General features: G+C 46.8%; 1 protein-coding gene across 2 annotated transcripts in view; it reads left to right on the forward strand.

Moving 5' to 3' along the window:
- The window catches only part of LOC109296771 (WD repeat-containing protein on Y chromosome-like), a 46,480-nt gene that overhangs the window by 17,235 nt on the left and 13,223 nt on the right, over nucleotides 1-16,022 (forward strand). For both annotated transcript variants that reach the window (XM_019516330.1, XM_019516340.1), the window contains exons 11-16: nucleotides 1,407-1,571; nucleotides 2,331-2,480; nucleotides 2,844-3,028; nucleotides 4,226-4,365; nucleotides 7,219-7,364; nucleotides 10,522-10,739. In XM_019516330.1, the coding sequence (XP_019371875.1) occupies nucleotides 1,407-1,571; nucleotides 2,331-2,480; nucleotides 2,844-3,028; nucleotides 4,226-4,365; nucleotides 7,219-7,364; nucleotides 10,522-10,739 (1,004 nt within the window). The remainder of the gene's footprint in view (nucleotides 1-1,406; nucleotides 1,572-2,330; nucleotides 2,481-2,843; nucleotides 3,029-4,225; nucleotides 4,366-7,218; nucleotides 7,365-10,521; nucleotides 10,740-16,022) is intronic.

Raw genomic sequence — 16,022 nt, forward strand, 5'->3', positions numbered from 1 at the left:
CAAAGGGTAGTAATCAATGGCTCAATGTCTAGTTGACAGCAGGTATAAAGTGAAGTGCCCCAGAGTTGGTCCTGGGGCTGGTTTTGTTCAGTATCTTTATCAGCGACCTAGAAGATGGGGTGGAGTGCACCCTCAATAAGTATGCAGATGACACCAAGCTGGGCGGAGTAGTAGATATACTGGATGGTAGAGTTAGGATTCAGTTTGACCTAAACAAATTGGAGGATTGGACCAAAAGAAATCTCATGAGGTTCAGTAAGGACAATTGCAAAGTCTTGCACTGAGGATGGAGCAATCCCATGCACCGGTGCAGGGTGGGGGTGACGGGCTGGACAGCAGCTCTGCAGAAAAGGACCTGGGGGTCACAGTGGACAATAAGCTGAATATGAGCCAACAGTGTGCCCTTGTTACCAAGAAGGCTAATGGCATCCTGGGCTGCACTGGTAGAAGTGTTGCCAGTAAGTCAAGGGCAGTGATTTCTTCCCTTCTGTTTGGCACTGGGGAGGCCACATCTGGAGTCCTGTGTCCAGTCTGGGGCCCCCACTACAGAAAGGATTGGGGCAAATTGGAAGGAGTTCAGTAAAGAGTAATAAAAATGGTTTGGGGGCTGAGGCATCTTCTGAGGAGAGGCTGAGGGAAATGGGCTTATTTAGTCTGGAGAAGGGAAGACAGAGAGGGGATTTAATAGCAGCCTTCAACTCCCTGCAGGGGGGTTACAAAGAGGATGGAGCTGGGCTGTTCTCAGTGGGGGCAGGTGACAGAACAAGGAGCAATGGGCTCAGGTTGCAGCAAGGGGTTAGGTTAGATATTAAGACAATCTTTTTCCCTAGGAGGGCGGTGAAGCACGGGAACAGGTTACCCAGAGAGGTTGGGGAATCTCCATCCTTGGAGGTTTTGAAGACCCGGCTACATAAAGCCTTGGCTGGGATGATGTAGCTGGGGCTGGTCCTGCTTGGAGCAGGGGGTTGGACTAGATGTGACCTCCTGGGGTCCCTTCAACCCTCATTGTCTGTGATCCTATGAACATAAAACTTTGTGATATGAGCAGTTTCCATCTGGATGAGAAAAAACACAATGGATGGCTGGCCAAGAGCATCTTGCACTGGCCCCTCACGAGGCAGGACCTCACACTGTGATTTCTATAATACCCTTGTGTAACTTCAGGGCATGCTGGAGAACTCCCTTGAACCAGGTATCACCTCCATCAAGGAAGAGTTCAAGTGGGGATACTGGCTCTCTTGGGTAACCCTTTGTAAGCGGGTACGCTGATCTGCCAGCCGAGGAAGGGGAAATCCTGTTCCAGGCAATGGCACAGCTCTAGTTCTCTTCTCGGGGATATCTTTGTTAACAAAGTGCAAAGTGATGCCGGAGCAGATGCTTTCAAAACAGACTCTCTCCCCTGGCAGGTGGTGACAGGCTGTGATGACTCTTCTGTTGCTGTGTGGGATGTGGAGACAGGTACCAAACACCTCTTCATAAGCAATGCCCATGGGAATGAAGAGATAACATGCATGGCCCTCGACAGCTCCCAGAACAGGCTGATTACTGCGGCGAGGAACGGGACCATAAAGGTTTGTTTTCGGAAGAGGAAAATGTCGATCATCCAGCAGCAGTCTTTCACCTGTTCCCTCATTTCCAGGAAACAGGGCTGGGAGCAGGCAATTTCCCCACCCTGCTCAAAGCACAGCACAGACGAGCTCTAGCAGGTTGAAGCTGCAATGCCTGACAGCACTCGCCTAAGGAGCTCAGCTCAAAGTTTCATGTGTGGCTGCTTTCAAAGTTTCTGCCCTCCCAGGATGGTTCAGCCCTCAACTGAGATCCTGTCCAGACTGACATTCCCCCTCCCCTTACCTTAGAGGGGTTAATAAGCCACCTGCCTGGGTCATGCTTTTCTGCCAAGCTTGCAACTTGCTAACAGCATCTGGTTGGGGCGCAGCCCCTCTCAGATCACCCCAATGGTTTTGCACAGAAGTCAAAGGACACATCTACACTGCAGTTCACCCAGACACACCTGACCTAGCTTGACACTAGCAGGCTCAGTGCTAATAGCAGTGCAGCCATGCTAGCACGGAGATCTGCAGAAACTAGCCCCAAGGACTTACCAAGCTTCTTATGGGAGCAGGATGTTGCAGTCAACAGCGGATGCCAAGCAGCTGGCGCTTCACAGAGTCGAAGCTAGGGCGGGGAGGGTCCGTCATTAGCCTGTTGATGGTTTGGGGCAGAAACCGCGCGTCATTTTTGTGCCGTTCCTTCCTTGGCTAACGTTGCAGGCCGGGGCCGGATGTGATCGTGCCGATATTTGGATGCATTCTCTTTTTTTCCCCCCAAAGGTCTGGAATATTCAGAACGGCCACAACGTGCACCAGCTAGAGGTGGTGGATGAGGCGGAGGTCACGGGACTTGTGGTTTTGCAGAGTCGGACCCTCTTGGCAGTGGGATGGAGTCGCAAGATCGTCCTGTATCATTTCTGGGAGCCCGGGGTGAGTGTGCACAGGGCCAGGGTGTTAGAAAGGGGAAGTATTAAGGAAGTGGCTTCAGATAGTTCATAACACTGCACGCTGGTCTGCTACACCCATGGAAGTGACCTTGAGCTAACACCATCAAAGTCCCTGGGATCCTTGCTTGGAAGGGGGAACAAAGCCTAAAACAGGGATGACTGGTAAAAAAAAAAAACAAAAACCATGAAACTATTGTTGTTGGCTGATGTTGGCTCTGTGGGTGGGTAGCGAGGGGACTTGTAACACCCATTCATGGGCAAGTTACACTCGCAGCTGAGCTCCGATCTACCAGGTCAACCGTGTCGGCAGATCCTGAGCCGTGATCCACTCTTTGCCTCCTTGTAGGCCCTGTTTGTCACTGCAACTTGTTCCTGGAAGGGTGGCCAACTACATAAAGAGGACATCTTGGCTGTGGATTATTGTCCTGCCCTTGGGCTCCTTGCTACAGCCAGCTTTGATGGAGAAATTATAGTGTGGAACAGCGAATCTCAGAGAGTATTTCTCTACCTCAGGGAGACGCCGCGCAAAAGGTATAATTTGCTTTAAAATGGCTTGCGGTGCGTTATTTATGAACCGGTAGGCCTTGGGAGTTAATGTGCATGGCTGGATGTTACCGAGTTGTCATGGTTCCAAGTCGCACATTTTTCTTCTAATGAAAAGAGTTCATTTTTATTACCGTCTCAGCGCTAAAACTGCTGGCATCTCCTCTACTTCCCAGCATTTTTCTTGTTTATCTTCCTGATCATGATTAACCTGCTTGTCTCGGTGTTTTATTTCTTTTAATAACACATTTGAAAACCAGGTGCTTCAACCTCAGGAATCTTCATTGTTTCTTGCATCTGAGATCATCAGCATGCCAGGCAACCTGTGAAGGTTTCTTACCCAGCTTAAACACCGTCTGAAGCATAATTAATGCTTGCAAGGTGCTTTGAAGATGAAAAGCAGCTGCACCAGTGATGGGTGTTATTACCGCCTGGAGGGGGGGAGGTGGGCATGCAGGTTTGAATTGTGATCGGGCAAAGGATAATCCTCCGACCTAAATAATCCTATATCTGCACACTTCCCATAGCTCCGTGGGCAAATCAGGCCTAATCTGACAAGCCACTGATGTCAGGGGGAGCTTTGAGAGGAGATGCCTTGCACGGGGTGCGTGGATTAATTCAAGGCCAGCCTCTCACCCAAGCCAGTGCCAAAATCTGCTTTGAGCTCCACGGGGGTAGTTTGCTACCTACTGTACAGCAACCCATTGGCACCAGTCAGGCTGTGTAGAAGCACAGCGATCCACCCCCCTGCCACCAATTTAGTCCCAGGGTCTTAGCTGAGGTTTGCTTCGGACTGGGCTGCTGGCTGCTATCGCTTTGATGCCCGCGGTACAAATCTGGAAGACGGGGCAGAGTTTTGCTCGTGTGCTTATAGACGAACCAGAGAGCCGGATGTTTATTTTGGGGTTTGTCATATGGAAATCAGCCTGAAGAGCTTAATTAAAAATGTGTTTTTGCTTGGTTTTTAATTTTAGGTCTGTTTGAAGTAGGGAACCACAGGAAAAGCTTGGTATTCTAAAAATACCAATGTATTTACGGTTCGGGGCTACAGTGGTAGGTGGCTCGGGGGGGAAACCAATCCTTCTGGGAAAAAAAAAACGTGGGATATTTTTTGGCCTGCCGAGTAGATTTTAGAGAAAACAAATGGTTAAGGGTGGTCTGAATGTCATCTTCACTGTGTTTTAGGTCACATCCTCCAGTGGATAAACTCTTCTTTCTCCAGCATCGATGCACAGATGGTATTTTAAAAGACAGCGCAGTCCTCATCAGCTCTGAGGCAGGGGCCCTTCGCTGGTGGAGCATCTTTGGAGAAAGACAAGAATTTGGTAAGACTGACCTCTGAAAATCAGCCTCTCCAGCTGGTTGTGGGTATCACCACATCCCACCCTGGCAGCCTGCTGAGAAATCCTGGCTCTGCTGAAGTCAGTGGGAAATGATGCCACTGGCCTTTGCTGTAAATTCATTGCCTTAGCCGGGAGCTCAAGGTCTGCAGGTCTGGAGATCTGTCTCCTCCAGATCTCTTGGTTTATGGGCCAAGAAGCCAGAGAGGCAGCTTTCTTTGCTGCTGGAGAAAGGAGAGACACTATCATCTTTGCAGTTAAGAGCTATCATCCACTGTAAACATTTCCAAATCATTAGTGAGGCAGCAGGGTACAGCAGAGAGATGCTCTTGATCTAGTACCTCTCTGCTTCTATCCCAGCACATGCTTCAATAAAACCTATCCCTTTCCTTCCTTTATTCCCAAGGGTCTTGAGTGGTTTCTCTTCCTCACTGCTTTTGCCATCCTGAATTATACACGCCCCCTTTTCTTCCCAAGCCCACCTATTTAGCAGGAAGGGACTTGTGGTCAGTCTGGCTGGAGAACATATTTTTCCCTGTAACCTGGAGTAGCCATCACCCCTCCTGCCCATGCCTAAAGCTAATGCTATCTCAGTGGAGCAAGATACCCAAGAGCTTGCAACCGATACCCGACTATTAAAAATGGATAGTAATTAATGTGATCGGTGTTCACCGATGAAGTAATTTAGCCAACCCAGATTTCTCTTTTGAAATAAAGTTGGCAATATGTTTTAACCATACTCCTACTCAGAAACATTGAGCCAAGTCATGACCCCGTTGAAGTCAAAGGAAAACCACTGCTCTTCCCGGGTGTAAAAATAGATATGTATTTTAGCCCCTTCTGTTTTATTCAGTATGCTTATTTATTTTCTCTCCATTGTATAGTGCAGCTTCACAGTTACTGGGACTGTAGATAATGTCACTGAGAACAAATGGAAAATGTTAAAGTTATTAACAAAAACTGAAATGCTAGCTGGATATAAAAGCTTCCAAACATTATATAAGACTCCCTTTAAAAACAGGACATGCTAATCCTTTATCTAGAAAAGTGTTTATCCCAATGTTTAACTATGGAGGGGTTTTTTTTCAACTCTCTATTTTAGTATCCAAATTGGGGGAGACAATCTACAGAAGTCACAAGCAAAAAGCAAGCGCTGAGCTACACCCAGGAAAAATAAAAGCAATTGCCATGCAAAAAGGAAATGAAAAGTGCTATTGAGTGTACTGCCACGCTCACTAGAAGGGGATAATTTTAGCTTAGCATAAAAGAGAGCACAGAGTTCATGGGTGGAAAATAGTAATCCAGGGGACAGTAATTGCACATGGTGAGCGATTATGAAACCCGTGGCAAACTGATTAACTGCTCTCATTGCTGACTACCGGTAAAATGAGTCAAGCCTACACCCCGCGGGTGAAACCCTGGGTACACTTGAAGTCAGTAGCAACATTTCTATTGATTTCCATGACATTAGATTTCTCCTAAAGCCATGCATGCCAACATTGTCTTTGAAGAGCCGTGGGATTTTTGCACGAAACACGTCAGAAGATCCATAACTTTCCCAGCTGGGTGACGACAGCGAGGGATTCGGTGCTACTTCTCCGCGCCCTGGCGTTCCTGGTCTCGAGCTGAACACCCAGAATCAATGGTAACGGGTGGATGGCACACAAATTCAGGACACATCCAGCAATCAGATATCCTTTGTCCTGGGGTTCCTGGAATGAAGAATCAAGACATTACTTAGCGCATGAGCAGATTCAAGCATGACCTGCCCAAACCCCCATCGTTTCAGTGGAAGCAAGCATCCCTTTCTTAGAGGAAGGACAAAAAAATAACTACTTCCAAGCGCTATCACCATAGAATAGCTGCTATATTTCAATTCAATCAAACTGGTATCCTTCTAACAGGTGTTACCTAGATACATGCCCAAATTAATAACTTATTATTGCTATAGCAGGTGTGATACGGTGACAGGAGGTCTGTGCTTGCCAGTGTTATTTTTGTGGTACAGAAGAGATGTTTCTGCTATTCAACATTATCTGCAGTGTGACAGGCCTAGGTGGGAGGCAAAGAGTATACGCAGGCTCTTTAGCAAATAGTCACTGGGGAACTGTTTAATGAAGCAAACTTGCACAGTGCAAAGAGTAGGTTGGCCCAGGACTGGACCACGTTACTCCTCCTTTGTTTAAATAAAGAGATGATGTCGGGTCCATTTGGGTCCAGTATTTAGGGTCTGGGGTAGCGGGGGGTCATTTTGGTTGGTAAATTCTGGTTGAAATGAAGATTAATAGAAAAAGCCACCAGCATTTTGAATTCACTCCAATAAAATCAAGGGCAGCGTGACTGTTTGCCTTCTGCAGTCCTCGCAATCTAAATATTGTCTAAGAAGATAAGAGAAGTGAAGTTTAACAAAAGTAGCCAGATGGTGAAACCAAATTGTCTGTTTCGTTATTCAAGTAAACGTAGTTCAAGCAATAAATCAACGGCATTACTGCTCACAATAGAATTAGATTTTAATAACTTGCACCCTTTGAATAATTTAGTGTGATATTAATAACATGAAAGGATTTTTTTCCCTTTAAAATATGTGACTGTCAAAACTGACATTTCATTTTTAAGAGTGATTTAGACACTTGGGAGCTAAACCTCATTGACAGCCACTGAATTTAGGCACCCAAGTCATATAAAAATCTGGCTCTAAGTCCCCTTTTTAAAGGTTTTTACCTACCTTCCTCCTAAGAATTTCAGTGGGACAGAGGCCATTAACAGTCTAAGCCTTCAGACCCTTAAATCACTTAAGCACTTCTGAAGATGCTCCTCCTCTTCTTCTTCTTCTTTCAGGTGTTTATTATGCCCCCACAAAAGTGGATGCTTCTGTTCTTGGATTGGCAGCCAATTTAATAAACACTGTTCTTGTGTCTGGAGACACAGAAGGATTCATCCAAGTTTGGGACATTTCGGGTTATGGGCTGTCTCCTAGCACTCGGGTAAGTCACTTCATAAAATTTCCCAGTCTTCTGGGCACCTGAGAACAAATTGGTCCCCTGCCCCATCCAAGTACGGTTGTTTATCTTCCTAACTCTACCCGGCGAGTTGTCTTTTCAAGGCACTTTGCTTGCCAAGGGCGTAGTTTAATTCTGGGCACAAAGAGTCCATGCATCTTTTTAATAGCAGGTGGGAAGTAAATTTGAATGTATAGTTTTAAAAAACTCCTCCGTGCCGCGCTTTATTCCTAAAACATTGATCTTCCCTTCTGAATAGTCCCCACGTGCAGAAGAATGACAACTAGTTTCAGTGGTTGTGGGGCGGTTATAATATACTTTTAAAAATAGACCAGTACAAACTGCAATTTTAGCTGTGCAGCATGCGTGGGTATGCCCTCGCCCATGCACATGCATGTGTGTTATCCTGTCCAGGTCGGATTGACACTGTCATTTCCTTAGGACACTTCTTTGGTATGTCTCCTCCTACCTACCTAACAGCCTCTTGCAAATGCATAATGAAGAATAATAAAGAAATGATAAAATCACCCCTATTACTGAGTGCAATACGCTGCAATACCTCCCTGGGCATCTAAAATGCCTTGCATTGCACGTGCCCACACACGTGCAGGATACTACCACCACTTCCCATGGCTACGCTCTCACTGCAGCTCAGATGAACAGTTTGTGCCACGTCGTGGGCGTAAAAACAGCCTGGCGGAAGGGGTCGACCTCACAGAGGTCTGGCAGAAATGTTCCGGAAGGTTCAAGGCCAGCGGTTGGAGCAGCAGTAAGTCTGGAGACGCCAAACCGAGCTTCCTGGAAAGTTCGCAATTAGCATCTTGCCATTTACCAACGCTGCTGCCCAAGGAGGGCCTGCCAGCCCCCCGAGCGCTTGGTAAGAGCCCGGCTGTCAAACCACCGAATTTTGCACTAATTCACACACTTCGGAGCAGACTTGATTCATTGAGTCTGCTGGAGAGTGCTAACTAGCGCCTCCGCGTCATGTGTATTCAGCGTCCCCGCGTTTCAAAATGGCGGCGGAGGCGCTTTAACTAAAGCTCATCGAATGAGTTTTAGTTAAAGCACCCCCCACCGCCATTTTGAAGCGAACGCAGGTGACGCTGTGAACGCTTTAATTAGAGCAGCTCTAATTAAAGCGCCCCCCCCTCCACCTTGGAGCATGTGTATAGACACCCTAGTTCTTAAGGGCAAGGTCACATTCATGTGAAGGATTTAATATCATGGTTGCAAGGAGCTCAGTCACACCGCTAAGGCAAGAAGCCTAGGGTGGCCATCATAGAGCACGGTCTGGTTTTCTGCTACTCCGTCCTCTATTGATACGAAACCCGGCGTCTTTACGACCTCTATTTTTCTCTTCAAGAGACCACACATAGGTGTGCATGGGCGAGGGCATGCCCGCACATGCTGCGCAGCTAAAACTGCAGCTGCACCGGTCTATTTTTAAAAGTATATTGTAACCGCTCCACAGCCACCAAAGCCAGTTGTTATCCTTTTGCACATGGGGACTATTCAGAAGGGAAGATAAAAGTTCTGGGTATAAAGCGTGTGGATGAAAGCCTCCATTGCTCGGTAGCTGGCAAGCCCATGTTATTCAAGAGAAAAATAGAGGACATAAAGGCATTGGGTTTGGTATCAACAGAGGACAGAGGACAACCAGACTTTCCTCTGTGATGGCCACCTTAAATAAGCCCGACATGCCATCCTGGGACATGAAGCTGTGACAACACCCCTAGCACCATACTCAAGGCCTGCATTTTTGGCATGCTCAAGAGCAGAGGCCTGGGGCAACCCCAGAGCATCCTGACTGCCTCCTTTCCAGGGCTGGCACATGGAGCAGAAATGACTGGACGAGGCTTATTGCCTCCCTGCAGAGACTGAGCTCACCATTGCTGCCGTGTAGATGCACCCACAGTGGCTTCCCCCAGGTCCTTCCCAAAGCAAAGAATTGTACCCACATCTCCAAACTCCTTCCAGGCGCTCATGTCCCCATCTTCCTCCTTACATGATCTCCTCTCATTTTGTGCCCGCGAATTGTGGCCCGGGAGCAACATCTCCGTCAATGTGGTGGCTATAGTTGCGCGCCCACCCGAGCAGGACTGCAAGACTGCTTCATGCTTTGAAAGTGCTATATGATTAAAACAACCTTGATGGAGGAAAAAAAGAGAGATAAAAGCCCATCTAGCCTGCAGAAACAAACCAAATTAGTTCAGCTCAGCCTCTGCTGTGTTCCTTTATTGCTGACTCAGCTGATAAAATGAGCTGAGCACCAGGATTGCTTGAAATACAAATAACCAGTGCTGAGTTTATAGATACAGCCCATGAGGAAAGCAAGTAATGCAGTTATTAAGCCTCCTAAATAAACAAGTTACTCCGAGCAGTACGAGGATCCCGAACACCACGGCCAGTGGATTTCATGGTACAGGTCATATAGTGCTCTTCACTATGATTTATGCATTTTCTGGAGCAAATGAAGCTGCAGCCTTCCCCTGAGGGGTATGCTATAATGAGAGAAAGCACAGGAGTAAAACCAATATTGGAGGGGAAAAACATGGCCAGGGAAATGGAGGTTTCCACATGAGATTGCATTTTTAATGCCCTTTGTGCGTGGCTCAGGGCTGCTGTTCTCCACACGTCTGTCTTCAGCTCCAGCCCTCCCTTGCTCGCACGCCCAAGCGAAGCCAGCTTCCTCCTGCCCTTCTACCATTATGCCATGAGATTGTGTATAAAATATTCTCTTAATCTATACTGAGCATTTTGGGCACCAGGTCAAAGGCTGTGCTGCTTCAGCATAAAGAGGCATGAATCAATATAAGGTGAGTGTTGCGCATTTTGGGGTTTTCTCATGATTATAATGCATGGACAACTCTCGTCTGCAACTCCCCAACCACTTTTTTTTCCAAGTTTAGGTCCTGTGCAACAAAACAGACCATTCCCATGAAAAAAACCTACTACTTAGCTGGAGTTGGATCCGGCCAGGTCATCCCTATGTCCTCTGTCCCGTTTTAATGAAGTGGATACTGCTTTATTTTGTGGGGCAGCTTAACTGTGTTGCGTGGCGTTGCGTTGCGTTGCGTTGCGTTGCGTTGCGTTGCGTTGCGTTGCGTGCAGCTACCTGAGTCTCTCCTTCTCCCATGTTCAGGGGTCCCTGAAGAAACCTCCATTGCTCAGTAGCTGGCGAGCCCATAGCAGCTGCGTGGTGAGCATTGAGCACCTCATGTTCGATTCGGACGCGTTCATCCTCAGCGGCTCCGCCGACAGAAGCGCCAGGCTGTGGACCCCAGAGGGGAAATTTGTGGGAACCTTTGGGCAGGAAAAGAGATGGGACTTAAAAAATCCATCGACGTTCACCCATCCCAAGTAAGTTTTCAGTCCGAGATGCAGCCCATCCGGCTACCAGGGAGATAAATGTCTGAGCAAGTTACCTCCGCATCTTTTCTTTTTCTGCCACTGCCCCTAAAGCTTCATGGCCTGCAGCAAGGCCGTACGTTGCCTAACCCTGTTCTCAGAGCAGGCAGTCATGCGGCTCCATTAATAGACATGAGGCCATGCAATCCCCTATTCAGTGGGTCTGCTCTGAGAGTTGAGCTGCGCCCAAGGGAAATGGAGAGTATTGGGGAGGGCCGAGCTACGCCGGCTGCCGTGTTGGTCCTTGGAGGCCTGGAAGAGAGTTTGAGGAACCAGTAGTCATATGAGTAAGCCAAGAAATATTTCTGTTCATATCCTGTAGCAGCACACGTTCAAACCTATATGATCCCTTCCATATCTTGGGGTCGCCTCGTCCAGCACCCCAGCATCGTTTTAATCTAGGCTTACGCTGCAGTGACTGCACTGTAGCGGAGACAGACCCGCGTTAGCTAGACACACACAGCTTGGGGACGATCAGTGGCACAACTATGACAGTACGGAGCCCAGCACGGGCGTGTTACCCAGGTCTTTGGGTAAGTGCACCCAGCACGAGGCTGCAGTATTCACGCCACCTACGTTACCGCTGCATAAGTATGTCTACACCACGGTCCCTGCTGCAGACATACCCACAGGTGAGCAGCAAGAAAGCCCCCTCCTTTCTCACCCTTGCCCTACCCTTATGGGAGGAGTGTGACAGTAGCACAGGGTTAACACACAAGATCTCCTTGTGCTGAATAAGTGTCCTTCCCTCGGGTAATGACCAGTAACACTCGTAATGTGCTAGTCTACCAAGCGGAGAGTTGGTGGGCAAAGTGAAAAAATCCTCCCTCCTCAGCAAGACTGTAATTTAAGTTTAAAGCAGCTGCATTAATCTTACTCTCATTAAAATCAGATGATGTGTTTCTAGGTCACCTGGTACTGCCAGGAGTTCAAAAATCATGAGTCAGGCCCACCTAAAAAAATCAAATTCTGAGCTTGTCTTTAAAGCCACAATATTTATAAATAATAGATCTGGGATCCTTTCTACTTACCGTACTGAGATCCTGAGATTTCACATTTTCAAACTTTTCTGGGAGCCACGAAGGGGTAGAAATTTAATTACCCGCCCAACCCCCCAATACCAGCTGAGAGTCCTCCATAATCAGATGACTCCAGGAGCTGGTGCTTTAAAGAGGGGAACAGAGCTTGTGGGACTCAGGCATGAGGATTCAGCAATATTAGTTTGCTTGAGGGCAGTCTCATGTAATAGCCTCTACCCATCCTCCTGATGCTCAAAAGTAGTAGCAAAACACAATTTTTTGGTAAAAAAAACAAAAACAAAAACCCCCAAAACCAAAAAAACAATGGGAACAGTCACGAAATCTCTTGCGTGGAAGCAAAGGGCTGTGGTGTTTTTAATGTTCTCAGAGCAGCAGTAAAGTAATGACGCTGCATTAATAGACTTGTGGCCGTGGAGCCACCCAGACAGCAAATCTCCTCCTTTTGCTGCGAGTGTTGAGTTGCATCCAAAGGAAACATGTGCCAGTGTAGATCCAGCCAAGAGCTGAAGTGTGAGCCCTGGGCTGCATCTGAAAAGCACTCAGTGGGGGACACTGGCACTGTAAGGTTTGCTGCATTGACTTTGTGATTTATAATTCTCGCTGGTATTTCCATTCTTCCATACACGGGTTCCTCGGTAAATCTTGTTTCACATTTATATAACCTCCTGCCCCAAATCCTGTAGCCTACACGTAATTTCTACCGCCGATTCCAGTGTTAAGATGCTTCTCCAAAGATGCTCTAGGCAAGAAGCCTGGTATCACGCATGTTTAAGAAACTGGGAGGAACATGCAAAAGAATAGTAAAAGCCAATATCATTTTTAAAATATGGTGTGCATGGGAACAACAAACCAAACATGCCCTTCGAATGTGCTCCTCATTAAGCTCACAGGACTTTTTTTTTTAAACTGATTAAACTGAGCTGGAGGACTAGAAACAAAGACAATAAACACCATTAATTTGAAGCAGATGGGCACTCAGGGCTATCAAATGCTTTGCAAATGACTTGATGGGGACTTTGCTTTAATAGACAAAATTATAAGCGGTGTTTACTAAAGTGCCAGATTCCTTATTTGCTTCTCAGTCCCCAAATCAGCCCAGGACCCAGATCAACAGAGTTCATTGCCTCACGGCTAGTCTGCTAAACTCTTTAGGTTTCTTCCTGCAAAATCTGCTGTTTTGTCCAGAAAAAAAGACAAAATGAACTTCAGCTAGGAAAAATGAAGCCAAGGAAGCCTTCGGCAAGCCACCCCTGTGAAGAGGTGTTAGGATTAACTCTTTCAAAGCCAAACAAAATGACCTTATTCATAGCTATTCCAATCCCATTATCATTTTTTGGAAGGTAACCCTCTCACTTGTCAATTGACAAAATCCATTGTCTTTCCAGGGGCGGAATCAAATATTAATTATTTGATTAATAAAAGGAAACCTACTGGTATTCATCTTGTAAAAGGAAGCTCTAGCAAAGACAGGGAACTGGAAAATTTTCAAGGAGCGCTTTTTCATTCCATTTGAAAAAAGCAGCAAGCAAAGAAATGTCAATTGGGACAGATTTATTAGAAAAGTCAGTGTGAGCGTCTGTACTAGGAAAGGAAATTGTACTGTTTGCATGTTTCTAGAGCTGCAGGTGGGAGATGCTTTGAGTTAAGAGTTAATCAGTATTTTCACCTAGCAGCTAAGGAGCTCGTGCCTCTTACAGCTGTCATCACTGATCAAGGGAGAATCATCTCGTACCTGTATGAAAGACTGCAAACACAGGACCATATCCCCCCAGGGAAGTGTCACACACCTTGACAGTGCTACTGGCAAAACAACACAATGCGCCTTCTCTTACAAAAGCAGATGTAGCAACTGGTTTCCCCCTCCCCAAAGTTTTGTCTGTGCCCTCAAAGTGTGGAGCAACCACCGATCCCGGTTTCACCAGTGCTCATCCAGAGCAACGCCACTGAAATGAGCCCAATCGCTCTGGATTTAGAAACGCCGGTGGAACCGAGAGCAGAACGTGGCCCGTTGTCTAGTTCGCTTGTTCAGCCCGGTTTGGGGAGAAAGCAACTGGAAGAAGTAAACTCGTTCTTGGCTTCCTGAGCTGGTAGCGAGGTAAGAGGGGATCAAGCGTAGCGGCATAACTTACGGGTAGGCTGGGCACAAGTGGGGTCACAGGCACAGAGAAGAAAAGCAGTTTAATCTAAGGGTCTAATCCAAGGATTTCATGCAAGAGCTATAATCACCCGGGTGATTAGTTCCCTCTTGAGCATGCAACACGTGGTAAAAACCCTTCACCAATGGACATGGCAACAATTATCCTGAGTAATTTTGTAGAGAGAAAGGTTCAGAAAACAGAGAGCCTCTGAGATAGAGACAAACTCAAGACACCGGGAGCGTTGGCTGCATCTTGTGCACAATCAAACTCACAGCTTCCCTGTAGCTCCAGACACAAGCTGACATAAAGTAAGAGAATGGGTATAATAATCTGAAATATGCCATGCTGCATGTGCTCTTCAGGTGGTGGAAACAAGAAATGCCCCTTTCAGCTGATTTCTTTATAAGATGCATCATGACTTCATATTATACCCTCAAAATGTTTAGCAAAGTTTTAACTCTTTAAAAAGAAAGTGGCTTGCAGATGCAATGGGCTTTTTTCTCAGCTACATAACTGGGCCATTTTTAACCTTGTTCCCCCCCCCCCAAAATACCTAGTGGTTCTCTACCCACGCATACCCACACTGCAAACAAATTGCCCTGAAAAGGGAAAGATGTCTAAAAACCAACAAAACCCCAGGGCCTCCTCAACTTCCAGGAATGCGTAATGGCTTCAGAAGCCACAAGCTTCTATTTTTTTGTAGCCTATTATAATCTCATATCTTGAAAATGACACAAATGCCCTTTTCCCCTGTAAACTGTATTCAGGAAACACTTTTCTCCAGCCATGTACGGACACATTTGAGGTCAAGGCAAATATGTGGTTGGGCTGATGAATCACCCTTGAAAATGAGGCATCTAATGAAAACATGGATTTAAAAAAAAAAAAAAGCGTTCTTCAATGATTGAGTGTCACTATTGATACTGATGGTGTCAGACATAGAAATTAGAGATGCAAAACTCATTTGCCTCGTCTTGAACCTCCCCTGCCAGTAGGGAGCCGATTCCCACAGTAGATTTGCTGGTGTCTCATTTTAAATGTCCTAAGTGATGAGCCTGCTGCCACTTCCCATGCAAGACTCTCGCAGTCTAATAAATCTCGCTGTCAGGCAGACTTCCCTGATATCATTAATGTTCCTTTTTTAACTCATTCCCTATACTTATTCTGCCCATCCATCTCCACTCTCTGTACATCTGCATGCTTCGGATGTTATAATTATCTCCCACTCCTCCTCAATTAGCCTCCTCGACGGAACAACCTCTGCGCCCTCGAAGGTGCCCCCTCCGTGTTCCCTGCAACGTGTCCGCGTCTTTCTGTTGCTGAGATGCCATGTTTCAGGTGCAGTCTTGTCAGCGCTTTGCGATTTAGGGAAAGCTCTCTAAAAATGCCATTTATTCGAGAGATACGACGGATGTTGCCCTGTTCCGTGTCTGAATCGACTCTGGAAGTGGGGAGCAAGGGGAGAGATGCTGTCTCTTGCGTCGCCATACAGATGGTCAAACCGCAGAGTACCGAAGTGAAGCCACAGCCTTCCTCCCAACCTCATTGCTCTGGCATCAGACCAAGCTAACCACTAATGTAGTCACACTGGGCTCTAGTCTGCAGCCGGATGCCAGCTCGCCCCACCCAGCGGCCCAGTAATTTACCCTGTTGTATATGACTGTTGGATGGGGAACCCGAATTCTTCCAAGGGTTTTGGGAATATAGCATCCTGTTGCAACGCTTTGGACTCGCAGAGCTGAATTGCCTGCTGACAGCCCTGGATCCACTCGGTGACCTTTGCTGGAGTCCTGTCTCCTTACATTTCTGGGGGTGCATTTAGATACGCTTAGTTCCTGGTATTTCCTTTTCGGGAGAGAAATGAGTGCACCGAACAGTAACCACATCTATTTTATTTATTATGTATAATCCCTGTGAACGTCTTTGGACGCAAGTAGAGGTTAAATAGACGGAGCAATGTGGCTTGAAGGTTATTTCACACAAAGATTATCCTGGGAAGAAATAGTGGTTGTCTTGACAGAAGAAACTCCCGAGTGTGGATCTTGTTCCACTCCCAT

Source organism: Gavialis gangeticus, unplaced genomic scaffold, assembly GCF_001723915.1.
Source record: "Gavialis gangeticus isolate Ggan-Ray unplaced genomic scaffold, GavGan_comp1, whole genome shotgun sequence".
Taxonomy (NCBI): Eukaryota; Metazoa; Chordata; order Crocodylia; family Gavialidae; genus Gavialis; species Gavialis gangeticus.